General features: G+C 32.8%; 1 protein-coding gene across 1 annotated transcript in view; it reads left to right on the top strand.

Moving 5' to 3' along the window:
- Positions 1–15,413, top strand: part of Plod (procollagen lysyl hydroxylase) — a 93,778-nt gene that overhangs the window by 6,171 nt on the left and 72,194 nt on the right. Inside the window, 5 exon segments of the mRNA XM_067284027.1 lie at positions 1,169–1,260; positions 4,068–4,204; positions 7,532–7,646; positions 8,798–8,846; positions 14,501–14,524. Coding sequence (XP_067140128.1) covers positions 1,169–1,260; positions 4,068–4,204; positions 7,532–7,646; positions 8,798–8,846; positions 14,501–14,524 — 417 coding nt within the window.

Genomic DNA, 15,413 nt, shown 5'->3' with positions numbered 1-15,413 from the left:
TTAGCAAGCATTTTTAATGCTTGTTGACAGACATTTACAAACAGAAGAAACACATCTGTTTGTACTGTACATTCAGTTAGATGACACCTACACAAAGTATATGTTATGATTTATGAGTGAATATATAACAAAATGAGTTCTTTACCTGCAAAGGATGACACAGACTTTAACGCTTATCATTCAGAAAACAAATACTGTATTTCCTTGATTCTAAGACATAATGCTTCATCCCCTTTTATTTGCCTGAAGTACAAGTGCCTGCATCTTAGAATCAAGTCTTATATTTGCAGTCCAAAATAATAATCAGTAGCCATTGCAAGTAGATCACGTGGTGTGATAGGCACCAATAATAGATATGAGCAATTTAAGCATTAAGCAATAGATCCAGAACATCAGTTAAAATGAGCTTTGCTGGTAATAGGTGTTTAAATTAAACTTTTTTTTAATGTTTAAAGTGTCTTCGTGCTTGCATCATGATGCACCATTAAAATCACTATTCGTTTCAATGGTATGTTACCAGAACACGCATAATTTTAACAGCTTTATTCTGTTTCACGGCATTTGTATAATGTATCTAACTTTCTATTACCTTTTAAAACTTAATAAAATTAATTATTTAAGAATGTTTTTCTCCATAAAAACAGTTTTAAAACTTAAACCTCATTTTCTTTTTTGTAAATAAGAAAATTATGCTCTATTTGGAGTAAACTATTTGCCATTTATCAGTAAATAGTACAAGTATTGTGTTAAAGTAATTCTGAGCGAGGCACGTAATATCCAAAAATTTTTAAAACAATAGTACACTTGACATGGAAAAAATGAGGTTATTTGGAAGTTTACAATAGAAAAACACTAAGCTGTAAGTGTAGTTATTTATTGATAATATGAATAACAACATATAGCACTTATAAATAATATATATAAGCATCATATAGCATCATATTATATTTTATTTACTTGAATCTAATATGCAACATTTTTAGCCAAATTTTAACTTCAAATTTATGATTATGCATAGTAAATTAAAATGTAAACTCAAAAAAAGCCATAAATGTGTATAATAAATACTTTAATTGAAATTAAATTGTTTGTTTATTATAAAAATATAAAAATAAAATAGATAAATATTATTATTTATATAACTAATATTTTAATTATGTATTTACAGAAAAACTCTTGATAATTACTGTGGCAACAGAGAAAACAGAAGGTTATGAAAGATTCTATCGATCGACAAAAATTTACAATTTGGATGTAAAGGTCAGTTTTAACATCTTTAAAGTTCTGAACAAGTTCTTTTTTACTGTGGAAATTAACCCAAATTCATGAATTATTTTCAGGAAATAAAAGTTTATCTTTACCCTACATAAAACAATTGCGCATTATATAAAAAGTAGTACAAATTAATGATGGATATTTGTTATCTTTGCAATTGAAATAGTCGATATGAGTTTAAAAATATAACAGAAAAGTGACAACTCGAAGTTTAGACATAAACTCTTTATTTATGACACGTGACTGTTATACTACGTTTGCACACAATCCATGACTCGCTCGATCTTGATTTACCTACACTCTGGATTGTGACTGTCACCGGTCGAACGTGGTGCTGTTCGCACAGGCAGTTCGCTTGAGAAGAACCCGGCTATTACGTGCGATGATAAAACTGACATAACTACTCAGTAAGTCACGAACACCAACACACAAAATGGAAGTTTTGTTTAGAAATAAATACTTTTTCTTGCCATATTTCTAATAATAGACAGATGTCATTGTTTCTCCAAATACAGTAGCTTTTTTATTTCTCTGTCGATAGCCCGACATGTGTTCCACAGCCATCTTGTATTTTCTCGCACACACAGGATTGTGGGATCTTTCTTATGACTGGATCTAGTTTCAAGAACTCTCTTGAGTGGATCGCGATTTAACCTCGTTTCAGTCGAGATTGAAACGGTTGAGAGGTTGCACCAAGGCATAGTTGCCGACCTTGGTCACAACTAGATTGAAATGCTCAGTGCGAACGGGTATTATACTAGTAATTAGAATAAACTTAAAGTAATTAAAATTAATTAAACAGAATAATAAACTAAACTAAGAACAATAAATAATTACTAGCTTAAATTCTGACACAGAATTCCAAAATTGAAATAATTGTAGACCTATAAATTCCCACTGTTGTTCGTCTCTTTGTCTTTCCTTATTCTCGAGAACAGAGTTAGATAAATGAAAGTCAAGAACAGATATGGAAAGCTTAGGGGCAGGAGGTCCCGATTAACTATATATGAACTTTTGGTCTAGACTGGAAGTCACGTGATTTCAATTTAAAAATTTTCCCTGAATGGAGTTACATAAATGATTTGCACGACTCTGTTGTTATCAGGATATGTATGATGTACAGGGGCAAGACACTACTAATTTGAGAAGGAGAGCATATATTTTAACCAAAACCAATTTTTTATTTAATTATAATCAATTTCTGATTATAGGCTGTGATTTATGTCTTTGCTGGAGGGGTAAAATTATGTACTATTTCTTGTTTAAAATATACAATGTAAGGAAAAAATTCTTGGAATCTGAATTTCTGCAGTTAAATGAAGACAGGAAGGATGTGCATTTGAGCTTGTAAACTGAATGCCAGCTGAAAATTATATAATAATTTCTGTTTACTTTATATTCTTTGTTAATTACACTTTATTTCAAACTCTGTCTCTGCATGCCATATCAGAAATCCTGATGTCGGCGAGCACCTGGTGCAGGTTAATAAGTGGTTAGTTAAGGCGCCAAGGTGTATCCTGGGGGAAGTTACAACCAGAGTGATTCCCCGTTGCCTTCTCTGGTGCGCAATGTTACGCAAGGGGTAATGCCTTCTGGGAGGTCTTGTAAGGGAAACTGGCCCCCATTCAGGTGTTACAAACGTGGAGAAAACCCAGAAAACTCCACGTGGCCAGCCTGTCCGAGCGCGGTGCGAACCTGTGACCAAACTCCCAGTGTTTAACGACAGAACCGCTCGGCCACTGGTGGGCCTTATTTTAAACTACATTTACTTTAATTATCATCCAACTTTTTCTGAAAATCTCTTTGTAAAACATGATGCATGTTAAATTTAAAGACCAACCAGTAGTTGAATGGATAACATCCACTTAACATTGATAGTTGGTTGCAGGTTTGCATTTACAACCAACTATCAATACTCACATCCAGTGGTGATATTCAGTGGGTTCGCACAGGTTCGGCCGAACCCATTGGTAAAATTTTCAGTTTCCCGAATCTTGTTAAACACACGTAACATTTCTCAGTGGTTTTGTTTTTTTTTAAAAAAATATTAAAAATATACATATTATACTCCGTAACACTACTAAACTAGAGTCTTATACCCCGTTCGCACTGAGCATTTCAATCTGATTGTGAGCAAGGTCGGGGACTATGTCTTGGTGCGACCTCTCTCGACCATTTCAATCTCGACCGAAACGAGGTTTAATTGTGATCGATTCAAGAGAGTTCTTGAAACTAGATCCAGTCATAAGAGAGATCCCACAATCTCACGCGTGCGAGATAATACAAGATGGCTGTGGAACACGCGTTGGGCTATGGACAGTGAAATAAAAAGGATATTGTATTTCGAGAGACGATGACATCTGTCTGTTATCAGCAGTGCCATTCGGGGTAAAAAATTTCTCTGCCTAAAAAGAAAAAAAAAAAAAAGGTCGACAGCACTAATATACTATTGTTACCTGGTCCTGGCCCAGGGCCCCTTACGTTCCAAATACGCCACTGATTTTTAGATATATCGCAAGAAAAGGTATTGTATTTATTTCTAGCCAAAACTTCCATTTTGTTTGTCGGTGATTGTTAGGGAAAAATTTTCTGCTAGCGAACCCTTTGTTAACTATTTCGAATATCACCACTGCTCACATCTAATATCTAAATAGGATAGAAAGTATTCCTGGGATTAGTCCTGTCCTTGGCAGGTTACTTTAAAATTTAAAACATTTGTATTTGTTTAACTGATTATTATATATATACTCTATAATTATTTAATATTCACTTAGACTTTGCTTAAATTTTAGGTGTTGGGAATGAATCAAACTTGGGAAGGAGGAGATGTTAGATTATACAGTGGAGGCGGACATAAGGTTAATTTACTAAAAGAAGAATTGGAAAAATATAAAAGCAATTCTGATCTTATTGTTATGTTCACTGATAGGTAAGAGTTTCTATTGAATGTTTCTAAGTAGAATATCAATAAAATACTTGATTTATTCATGATGATATTTATTATCTATAATACTCTTTTTATATTCTTAGTTATAATACTTTATTTTTTGCATATTAAAAACATAAAACTTCCAAAACTCCAATTCAAATTATTAGCGAAACTATGATTTATTGCAGTAAACTTTTAAATATTTAAAATGCTAACAATTTCAAGCCTTTCTCTGGACTGGATTAACTGATAACAGGACCACTAAGCTTTCGGGTATTTTGGCCCCTTTGTGAAACAGTATGAAGTTTTTTTAACATCTTCCCAGGTCTTGGGCATGGGTGTCTAATGGTTAAAACATTCCTGGCCATTATGACTCATCTTCACAGGTATAATTACTTCCAAAAGAACATCATAAGCATTTAATATTCTAAAAAAAAAAAAAACAAACATTCTAATCAATTTAAAAATGTAATAGTTAAACATTCTATTTTTATTTTAATCATGTTTTTTTGCATGATTCCAGAATATGAAAATTAATGCTTAAAATTGAGCTTTTTTAGATGAGCCGGAGATTTTCCAGGCTTGAAGGCACTTGGGTTTTAAATACAAGTAGAGTACCGGTATTTAAAAGTTCACCCAACAAAGCATAGTTTTTAAGCTTGTAATTTGATTTCAAGTTAAAATTTGTTGTTGTGTAGGTCATACTGACATTTTTTGTGGAACCTTCTTTAATAATTTGAAAAATTATAAGTATAAAACACCTAAACTTTTTATTAATAGCAAGGTTGAGGCAAAGTTTTAAACGTTTACATTGAACATTCGGAGCCACTTTCCTGTAAGTCTAGAAGTTTGGCAATGGTGTTTGGAATGTCGAGCACAATTCCACTGACTTTCCAAATGCTATTGTCAAACTTCTAGGCTTATGGGAAAGCGGCGCCGAACGTCCGACGTACACGTTTTTGCGTTTAAAACTTCAACCTCGACCTCGCTAATTTTTAATGAATAAATGTTCCTGAAGTAATTTGAGGTTTGTCATCTGATGTAAATGCTTATTATTTTTGATGATTTCAAATTTTTGCTGATATTTTCGCTTATTATCATTATTATTGTGATTTCAAAGTTCGGAATTTGCTAAGGTTTCTGAAGATGATTTGAAAATATTTTAGAAATTAAAAATTAATTAATTTTGTATACTTATGTTGTTTTGTGGTTATTTCTCAAACTGTCATTATGTTTTATGTGATGAGGATGATGATGAGAATGATGAATGGTCTAAGTAGAGATTTTTACTCTCAATAAAAAGAATTCAGATTAAAAATTAATTAGCATTAATTATTATTATAAAAAATATTGCTATTAAAGCATCTTAAGAAATATTTTAAAAGATAATGACTGAAGACAGTTTATTAGTAAATATGTAAAGTTGCCGACCTGGTGGAGATAGGGGACTTGAAAACCCACTTCTCGGCACCAGTGTGAGGTTCCGTCTTTTAGGGGAATCAGTTAATCTTGCATCAGGATGAACCTAAGGGAAGTTCGCATGTGGGCTGTGGGAGGCAAATGATGACAAGTGTTTTACAAAAGAAAGCCGTTTATTTGGTAACGTTTATGCTTACATTGATAATTCACAGTTCCAATTCTCTATACTTCTTTGGGATGGCAAGAACTTTGACTTCGGTCGTAACCCCGGGGTGGACAAGATGGGATTGATGGACAATGCGGATGATCGCAGAGATGCTGTGGCGTCCTAACCTGTCAGCGGTGACACAACACAATATAGAGAACATGACTTTGAGCTTAATCCAGAGGAAGACTGTTCTTCGACCTTGAATTTCCAATTTTTATAGTTTTTCTCCCACTATTCGTATTTCCGATTGGCCCCTTGTCCCATTCCTCTCTTCCCGATTGGTCTCTCCTTTGTTTCTAGGTAAAAACCGAGACCAACTTGGGTCACGTGACAGGTCTGATTCAAGGTGTCTATTCGACATCTTTTTGTCGACTATGCTCATAGATTGTTGATAAAACCATAAGACTCATGCTCATAATTTAGCCCGTTATTTGTGATTTCTGTCATCTTAGAACTTTTGATCATACAAGATGTTTTTCTATCCATCAAATCTTTCCTTTTTTCCAAAATTGTTTTCCTGTATTGACTATTTATGAGCACTTGTGTCTGAGTTCTACCTTTTGGTTTGACATTGACAGATTGTTTAACATGTGTTGATCATCTTGGGACTTGTTTACATTTTGTGCCACGTTTAGACCAAGGGTTTTTTCTCTTTCTCTTATATATAATCTATCTTTATAATTTAAACACAAGAATTCCGCGATTTATGTGATTTTGGATCTCGTCTGGGACCTCGCAAATATTAATATTTCTTTCTTTATTTGAATATACCATTTGTCGAATGTAAATCTAAACTGCTAGATTATTTTCATGGTGTATTAAGACTAATATAATCATTGTTATCCAGTATCGTATCCATACAATGTGTATCATAAGTCACCATAGGTAAAACAGCTGATCAGGTGATATGTTCAATTTGGTTGTTGTCCTGTTGCAAACCGAGATTCAGACAGATGATCCAATCATTTCACATGCATTTCACATTGCAGATGGGATTATGGCTTAACATGCATATGCAATTAATGCTGTTTTTACTGATCACAGATTGAGTGGACAGATGGTGAAATGATTTATAAAGATTCATAACTAGACACGTCAAAATTGCAGTATGTGAATTGTCATTGGTTGTAGTTCTTGGTTGATCTGAGTGTCTTTGGTTGACAAAGACATTTGGATTCGGATCCAATCTTTTTAAACTTTGTAACAGTTGTGTAAAAGTAGTATGTGAAATTGATGCTTGCTCTGGACATTTGTAGTTGTAATCCTCTGCTACCTCCCTGTTACTGTGCTTGCAGATCATTAAAATGATCTCAATGCATTCATCTTGCATCGATATTGTCCTGAAAGAGAAGAATTGTTACCTTGTAGTTTGCCTAGTATACATGACTAATTGGACACCCTGCATATTTGTATGTGAAACTAGAGATCCAAATAATGTAACTGATAATATGTATGTTATAAATTCAGAATTAATTTCTAATTGTTATATAAGATTGTGATACAACAACTTGCCTTCTTTCCAAACTTTAATGATAAATTATTAAATTATCCTTAATGTAACCTGAAAATAATCCAACAATTTATGCTTTTGTTTGATGATTGATTTGATATTTGATTTAATTTATGTGTCATTGAGCTTATTACTAAAAGGAAAAGATCCAATACGATATAATATTTAAAACATTTACTTGTATTTCTAGCTACGATGTCATAATTACTGCTGGTGTTCAAGAAATTTTGAAGAAATTCTATAAATTTAAAGCTAAAGTCTTATTTTCTGCAGAAGGTTTCTGTTGGCCAGATGAATCACTAGCAGTAAGTAACATAAAGTTAGTTTTATAAGGTAATTTAATTTTAAATAACTAATGCAAAATATGAACTTATTCAAAGTATTTCTCACTTTCTATAAAGCTGAATTTATAAGCATATTATATTTATTTACATTAAGCCAACCCATAAGTAAATTGACATACTTATTTTCAGACACACTTTTATCTCACAGTACAAATGCTACATATGCATGTGAAAACCACAAACCCTTAACCTAATTAGACATGAAATTAATAAGTTCTGCTCTCTTGGCCTGTAGAATGTTGGCTCACTCTGCACACAAACAAAAGTGTACCAGTGTAAAAGTTCTCCACGAGAAGTGGGTTTTGTGAATGCCACCACTCTGCACGATCCAGCAAATTCCAGACCTTTTCAATAGAATTCATTCTGGATGACTGACTGGCTTATGGGAGTTTGCAAGTGCCAAAAATAACCATCAACCCATTAGAGAATATCGGAAGACGACTATAATGAAACAGATCAATCTAGCCTCTAATAGAGTTAGAGCAGGATAATGTCTTTACTGTCTCAGTATTTATAGCTTGATTTGGGTTCTGATTGGCTTACAATAGCTATGTTTGACCTCATATTCTTTATCTGGTCAGTTAATTCAATTGGTAATCCTAGCCAAAGTTACGATTAATGTCATTGAAAAGATCCTCTCGTAAGAATTAAAATTTAAAAAATTTTAAATTAACAACAGTGTAAAAAGATCTGCTTTCATTGCATTTAGCTAAAACTTAAATTTAATTCTTTGAAGTAAATTACTCTACAAGACAAGAAGCTTCTCAGTTACTATTAACAATAAACTTTTCAGTCAAAAAATTATTTATTAAGATTTATTATATTCCATTTCTACAGATCACACTTAAAATTGATTCAAAAATTATGTACCCAGAACCTTTTAAGGCGTGATTACGTATAAATATCGACGGACGAACTTTTTCGAACCCCCTTCTGTGCTCTGCTTCGGGTTCAAATCAGTTTCTATATGGATGTTCGATATCCGTTAAATATCAGTTTGTTACGCACCTTAAAAGGTTCTGGGTACGTAATTTTTGAAGTAATTCTGGTGTGATGTGAGTTGTGAGTTATTTAAAATTGATTTGATATAATTTATATTTAAATTTATTTAGGAAAAATATCCAAAAGTAGAGAGTGGAAAAAGATATCTTAATTCTGGAGGTAAGTTTTTATATTATCATTACAAACTGTATAAAATTTACAGGTGGTAGATATTCTATGTATAAAACATTATTTATTATATATTGTATTTATAAAAGTATATTAAAACAATAAAATTTTTAAAATACAAAAAATTTTGCAAACTTCTTCGCTTTTCTTCTGTCCGTCATGTCCGTCGGCAGTCCAGAACAAATATTTACATGCGGAGATGACCTTTCTGGACGAGGAAAGATCGTCTCCACCAATATACTTGGGTATAAATGGTATTACCATTTATTTTTTTACAATGTAACAGAAGCTTATTTGATCATATTTAATCCATAACTGAAAAAACTCTACTTTGCAAGATCATTGCTTAAAATAATTGTTTATATGGCACTTATCTTCATATTACTTATATTATATTTGTCAAACTTAATTAATAAATGAAAATATCAAACTTATAATACGACAAGTTCAATAATATAGCAACATAGCAATAATAGCAAGTATTATTTAATTAAATTAACAATTAGAATAAATATTACTTGTAACTTTTTCACAAATTTAATTCATTAATACTTCCAATTAATCATATTTTTTTGAAGAATTATGTAATATTTTTAGAATGTTTTTTTAGATAAAAAATCAATTTAATATAAAAAAATTGATTGATAAATAAATAAATACATTACAATGTTAATGTTCACATCTTAATTCTACTTAATTATAGTCTACGTCAGCGATTCTCAACCTTCTTATCTCCGCGATCCCCCAAATAGTAAATATAAATAAAATTAATATTTCGCAACCCCCACCCAATCAATAATAACAGTAAGCCTTACTATTACTAATAGAATTTTGACTGTAATTATAAATGTAAATTTTTTAAAATATTATATAACCACATTGCACTAATTTTATACAGTGGACCTTCGTTATAGTGCTGCTCACTATACCGCACACTCGGTTATAGCGCGGGCGATGTTCGCAACGCGATAAGCTCAAACACATTTATATAGGTTCGTGTGGTGTTAGTGAGTAGCGCATTTTATTGTTTACTGCGTATTGAGTAATTGTGTATGTATTGAGTTCTTGAATGTATTTTGAACAGTGTTTAATTATTGTATGCATGATGAGTAAAAGAAAAGCTTGACATTATTGCTAAAGTAAAGACATGAACCGCGTTACGCTGTGCCGCTCAGTATAACGCGGTTCACCTTATAACGCGGGTGTTGTTTCCTGCCCGACATGCGCATTATATCAGGGGTCCACTGTACATTAAGAAAATACCGACAGTATAAAAAATGTAATACAACTATTCCTATTATTTTATGTCGCTGCGTTTATAGCAATGGGTACGAACACGCATGTATGACGTGTACATGCACGAGCAATTTACAAGTTCCAACTTGATGTGTATGTGCTGTTTGTAATTTGATCCATGTACGGAGAAAATTTTAAATGAAAAACAAATGCAACCATCACATTAATTTATTTTCTTTACATGTGTACTTATTGTAAGTAAAATATTTATAAGTTTATAATAAATGATTTTTTCTCATAAAATGATTTCATTATTGTCTCGCGACCCCCCCTTTAATACCATCGCGACTCCCAGGTTGAGAAACGCTGGTCTACATTATAAGTTAAGATGATTAATGTAATATTTATTTCTAGTTATATAAAATTTTACCCAACAATTAATGTAGTTTTGTGAAAATCTTTAATCACTAACTCAAACTCAGCCTTCTTACTAAATATACTAGATACATCCAATACACCTTATTGCTGAGAACATATATTTATTACGTATAACTAACGTTTTCGGCCCACTTTATGGGCCATCCTCAGGTTACAGTTGTTCGACTCTAATACAAAATCGAACACGTTCAAAATTAAACTAAATTAGAACATACATTTTAAAATTAAACAAATAGAACAAGTATAACACCAAATAATAAATAAGAAAATCCAAATAAAACACAAATGTAAATGCAAATAAAATACGGTGACTGGCCGTAAACATTAAGGAAAAATTCCTTATCCTTTAACGCAGATATCTACTGAGCCTCTGTAGAAGCATTATTATGTGTGTTACTTTTTACCATGTACTTCCATGATGACGGTAACCCCGTCGCATCTTTATAATTTAAACATCTGCCAGACAAACCCGCTCTGTAAATTTCGCATTTCTCCGTTATGGATGACAACGTTGGCGAGTGTACTTTTGCAAGAATTTTGGCATCCTCCCATTGCACAACAGAACCATCGGCTTGCGCAATCCTGGATAACGCTGTTGAACACTTGTTTTTTGCGACATCATACTGGTGCTCTTTAATCCTCACTCCAAGGTTTCTATTGGTGACCCCTACGTAGTCCTTATCAATTCCCAATTGCTCATTTTTGTAGGGAATCGCATAAACTCCTGCCTGCTCTCTATCGCCAATTCTTTCTTTGTCATTTCTAATCAACCTATATACTGTGGGGGCCCTTTTGCATAATATACTGGCGTTTTTGTGTCTCGATATTTGCTTCATAATAGGGAAGAGACATTTATTATACGTAAACTTTGTGAAGTTACCCCCAGCTTCAGGTTTCTTCTTAGAGTTGCTCTTAGGCTTTACGTATGCTGTTATTAAACGCTCTATAGACCTTGTTCCAAACCCAACTCCTTTGCCACCATTTTTATTCTACCCAGCTCATCCATCGTGTCCATTATATTCGAGCAATACAAAAATGCTCTTCTGATTAGGGCCCTAAATGCGGATAATTTATAAACGGTTGGGTCATTAGAATTTGCCGGAATATACATCGGATCATGTGTGGGTTTGATGTACACCTTCGTGTACAAAGTTCCATTCTTAAATTCAATGCCAACATCCAAGAAGTGTAGTTGCTTGCTACTAATTTGCTCAAGGTTAAGTTTTAAGCCATGCTGGTTAGAGTTCATTTGGTCTAAGAATCGTTGAATCATTGCGTCATTTTTCCAAATAATTAGAACGTCGTCGATATGTAGACGACGTTCTAATTATTTGGAAGAGCACCAGTATGATGTCGCAAAAAACAAGTGTTCAACAGCGTTATCCAGGATTGCGCAAGCCGATGGTTCTGTTGTGCAATGGGAGGATGCCAAAATTCTTGCAAAAGTACACTCGCCAACGTTGTCATCCATAACGGAGAAATGCGAAATTTACAGAGCGGGTTTGTCTGGCAGATGTTTAAATTATAAAGATGCGACGGGGTTACCGTCATCATGGAAGTACATGGTAAAAAGTAACACACATAATAATGCTTCTACAGAGGCTCAGTAGATATCTGGGTTAAAGGATAAGGAATTTTTCCTTAATGTTTACGGCCAGTCACCGTATTTTATTTGCATTTACATTTGTGTTTTATTTGGATTTTCTTATTTATTATTTGGTGTTATACTTGTTCTATTTGTTTAATTTTAAAATGTATGTTCTAATTTAGTTTAATTTTGAACGTGTTCGATTTTGTATTAGAGTCGAACAACTGTAACCTGAGGATGACCCATAAAGTGGGCCGAAAACGTTAGTTATACGTAATAAATATATGTTCTCAGCAATAAGGTGTATTGGATGTATCTAGAAAATCTTTAATTTCATTAAATATAAAAATAATTATGTTTTGTCTTAAACTTCCAAGTTTAAAAACTGTGAATAACAGTTTTTAAACTTTAATGATTCCATATGTAACATTAATTATTTAATTATTAAATTCAAATACATTAATGATTTGCTATGATATCAGCTTGTTTATGTGTTTTGGTTAGAAAATAAATTAATGATTAGAACAGTTTAATATTAAAGATTGTTATTACTGTTTTTAATAATGATAAAATGATTAACTGTAACACATAGCAGGGGTGGCCAAACCTTATCACAATAGGAGCCATACACCATGTATCAGAAACATATGAGAGCTGCTTTCGATATATTCCACAAGAAGAATGAATGAAAGTTATCACGTACAACGAAACACTTTTTAATATATACAGAGAAATTGCCCAGACACTCTCCAACAATCTTATCTCTCACCAGAAATGATAAAAACCATACGCATGACTCATACTCTCCATACTCGGGTTTACTCGGTACCTCTTTACGACAACCAAGTTAACCACTCATTAATATACATTGGAGGGACGGCAAGAGGTCTCGCCACGAGGATGAAGGAACACGAATATTCCGTGAGAAAAAAGCTGACAACTACGGCTTAGTGACGTATGTGGTTAGTGAGGACGTCTGGGTTGAACTACAGAATGTAAAATTGTTACACGGGGTGTCAGATAAAGCACAACTCAAATATCTCAAGGCAGTTGAGATCTATCGTGCAATTAAACAGGGAATCGCTATTAACTTCAAGGAAATGGACACGCTCTCCATAGCATAGCATGCCATTTTTGAACTAGATTCCACCACAGAAACTCACATTAAGCTATTGCCAAGTCTATTTTTTTCTGTAGTGGTTTTCAGTTATTGAACCTCTGTATGTCTCCTTTCTGTTTTTGTTTATCTGCAGAGTATATTTGTTCTTCTATGTTGTTTGTTTAGCATTATGTTTGCTTGTTTTTTGCCAAAGAATGATAACTTTCAGACTTTTGAAGTGTAAATACTTCAAATACAATGAATATTTCAAGTTTAAGATGCACTTTAGCTTTATGTTTAACAGTGGCGTGCGGTGACATTTGATGATAGGGAAGCTGTGTTTCCATAGAAATTATAAACAAACCTAATCATTGGAACATTATACAATATTTTGGTGTGTAGCGTCCACGAGCTAAACTGCCAGAGGTTGCACTCTGTAAAGCACATGTGCAAGTGCGTGTAATCTGGCTGCTTTACACGATTCAAATATTTTCACCATGGAAGCTGTCCCATATTTGACAATACGGTGATTCCATTTGAAATATGCACATACGAATTTATATTTGAATATACAATAGCAATATTGTATATTGTATCTTATCATTGTTTTTCACATGTATAGAAATTTGTAATAAGATATTAATTTTAAACAATTCAAAACAGCTTCCATGAATAGCACGCTACTGATGTTTATAATAAGGAAAAAAGCAAATCTTACACTAAAAGTAACACAGCATCATCAAAAAATAGAATGAATAACACTACTGAACACTGGTAGTTGGACTTGGGTTTGTACCTCACCAAACGGCTGGCCACATGGAGTTTTCTGGGTTTTCTTCACATTTGTAACACTAAATAGGAGCCAGTTTTCCATAGAAATCTTTCAGGGAAGCATCCTCCCTCGGCAGATCACCCACACATTGCATTTCTGTACACAAGCAGATTATCAGAAAGTAGAAAAATGCTTATCATTACTATTTAATTTTAATTGCTAATTAATTTAGCAAGTAAAAATTTAGTTTAGCAGATCATTAATGTATTATTACTATTATTATTATATATTCTAGTTTAATGATGAATAGAATGTAGAATGCTTTATATATTTATATCTACGTATAAATGTGATTTGTGAATATTTATTTGAATTGAATATTAAATGTAACTTTATAAAGATTCTTTATGAATTCTGAAAAGTTGCCAGATATTAAATAACTTCTCAAAAAAAAAACCTGTACTTAACATTCTTATTTATACTTTTTTCCATAACCATTTGGTGACTGGCAGACTGTTCTGAATTTTCTTATACAGGTAAGGGGTCAGAGCTTTATCAATATTCTTCAGAAATCTATAGAACTTTAAGTTGAAGAAGAAAGCTTTCCTATAACATATTTCTAAATGTGTATCATATCTTTCCATTTTCAATGTGTTACAATTTCATATATGATATAAACAACATCGCTAAACCCGATATATAATAAGACTAGACACCAACCAAATGCCGAAACTCTATCGGGCTAGTTTTTAAGACTAATTACTAAATGAATTATGTACCAATTTGGCTCTAGAGGTAACGTTAGTTTATATATGTTGGAAGGGGAGATCGGACTGGAGGTCTGGATAGCGTGACTGGCAATGCATCTGCACGGTAAGCGGGAGTTGTGGGTTCGAGTCCCTCTCCGGGCCGATTTTTTCTCCCAGCAGTTCTAAATTATTTAAATTAATTAATGTTAATATGAGATGGCATCTAACGCTTACCTCTAGAGCCAAATTGGTACGTAATTCATTTAGTAATTAGCCTTAAAAACTAGCCCGATAGAGTTTCGGCATTTGGTTGGTGTCTATTCATATATGATGCACTGTTTTAGTATAATAGTAATATGTTGTTATATAAACAATCATATATATATATAATTATATTAAAAATGTTTAATGTATAAAAGTAATAAACAAGCTGGAACTAAGCAACACCATCCTTGCATTTCCAACAAACACAGTTATTAATAACACAAATGTTTTTGGCATATTTCGTAAGTCTGCATCATATTTCGTACTATAGCTTAAATTTGATAATGTTTGAAATCGGATTAGAAAAGTAATATAAATTTATATTATTTAATGGTTTTCAGAGTAGGTTGGATTCCCATTTGTGATCGGGCTAGATCTCGGCTCACTTATCTCAGATCTGAATACAGGGATT

Source organism: Centruroides vittatus, unplaced genomic scaffold (assembly GCF_030686945.1).
Source record: "Centruroides vittatus isolate TY-2023 unplaced genomic scaffold, ASM3068694v2 scaffold_1047, whole genome shotgun sequence".
Taxonomy (NCBI): Eukaryota; Metazoa; Arthropoda; class Arachnida; order Scorpiones; family Buthidae; genus Centruroides; species Centruroides vittatus.
This window is presented reverse-complemented; position numbering and strand designations above follow the sequence as displayed.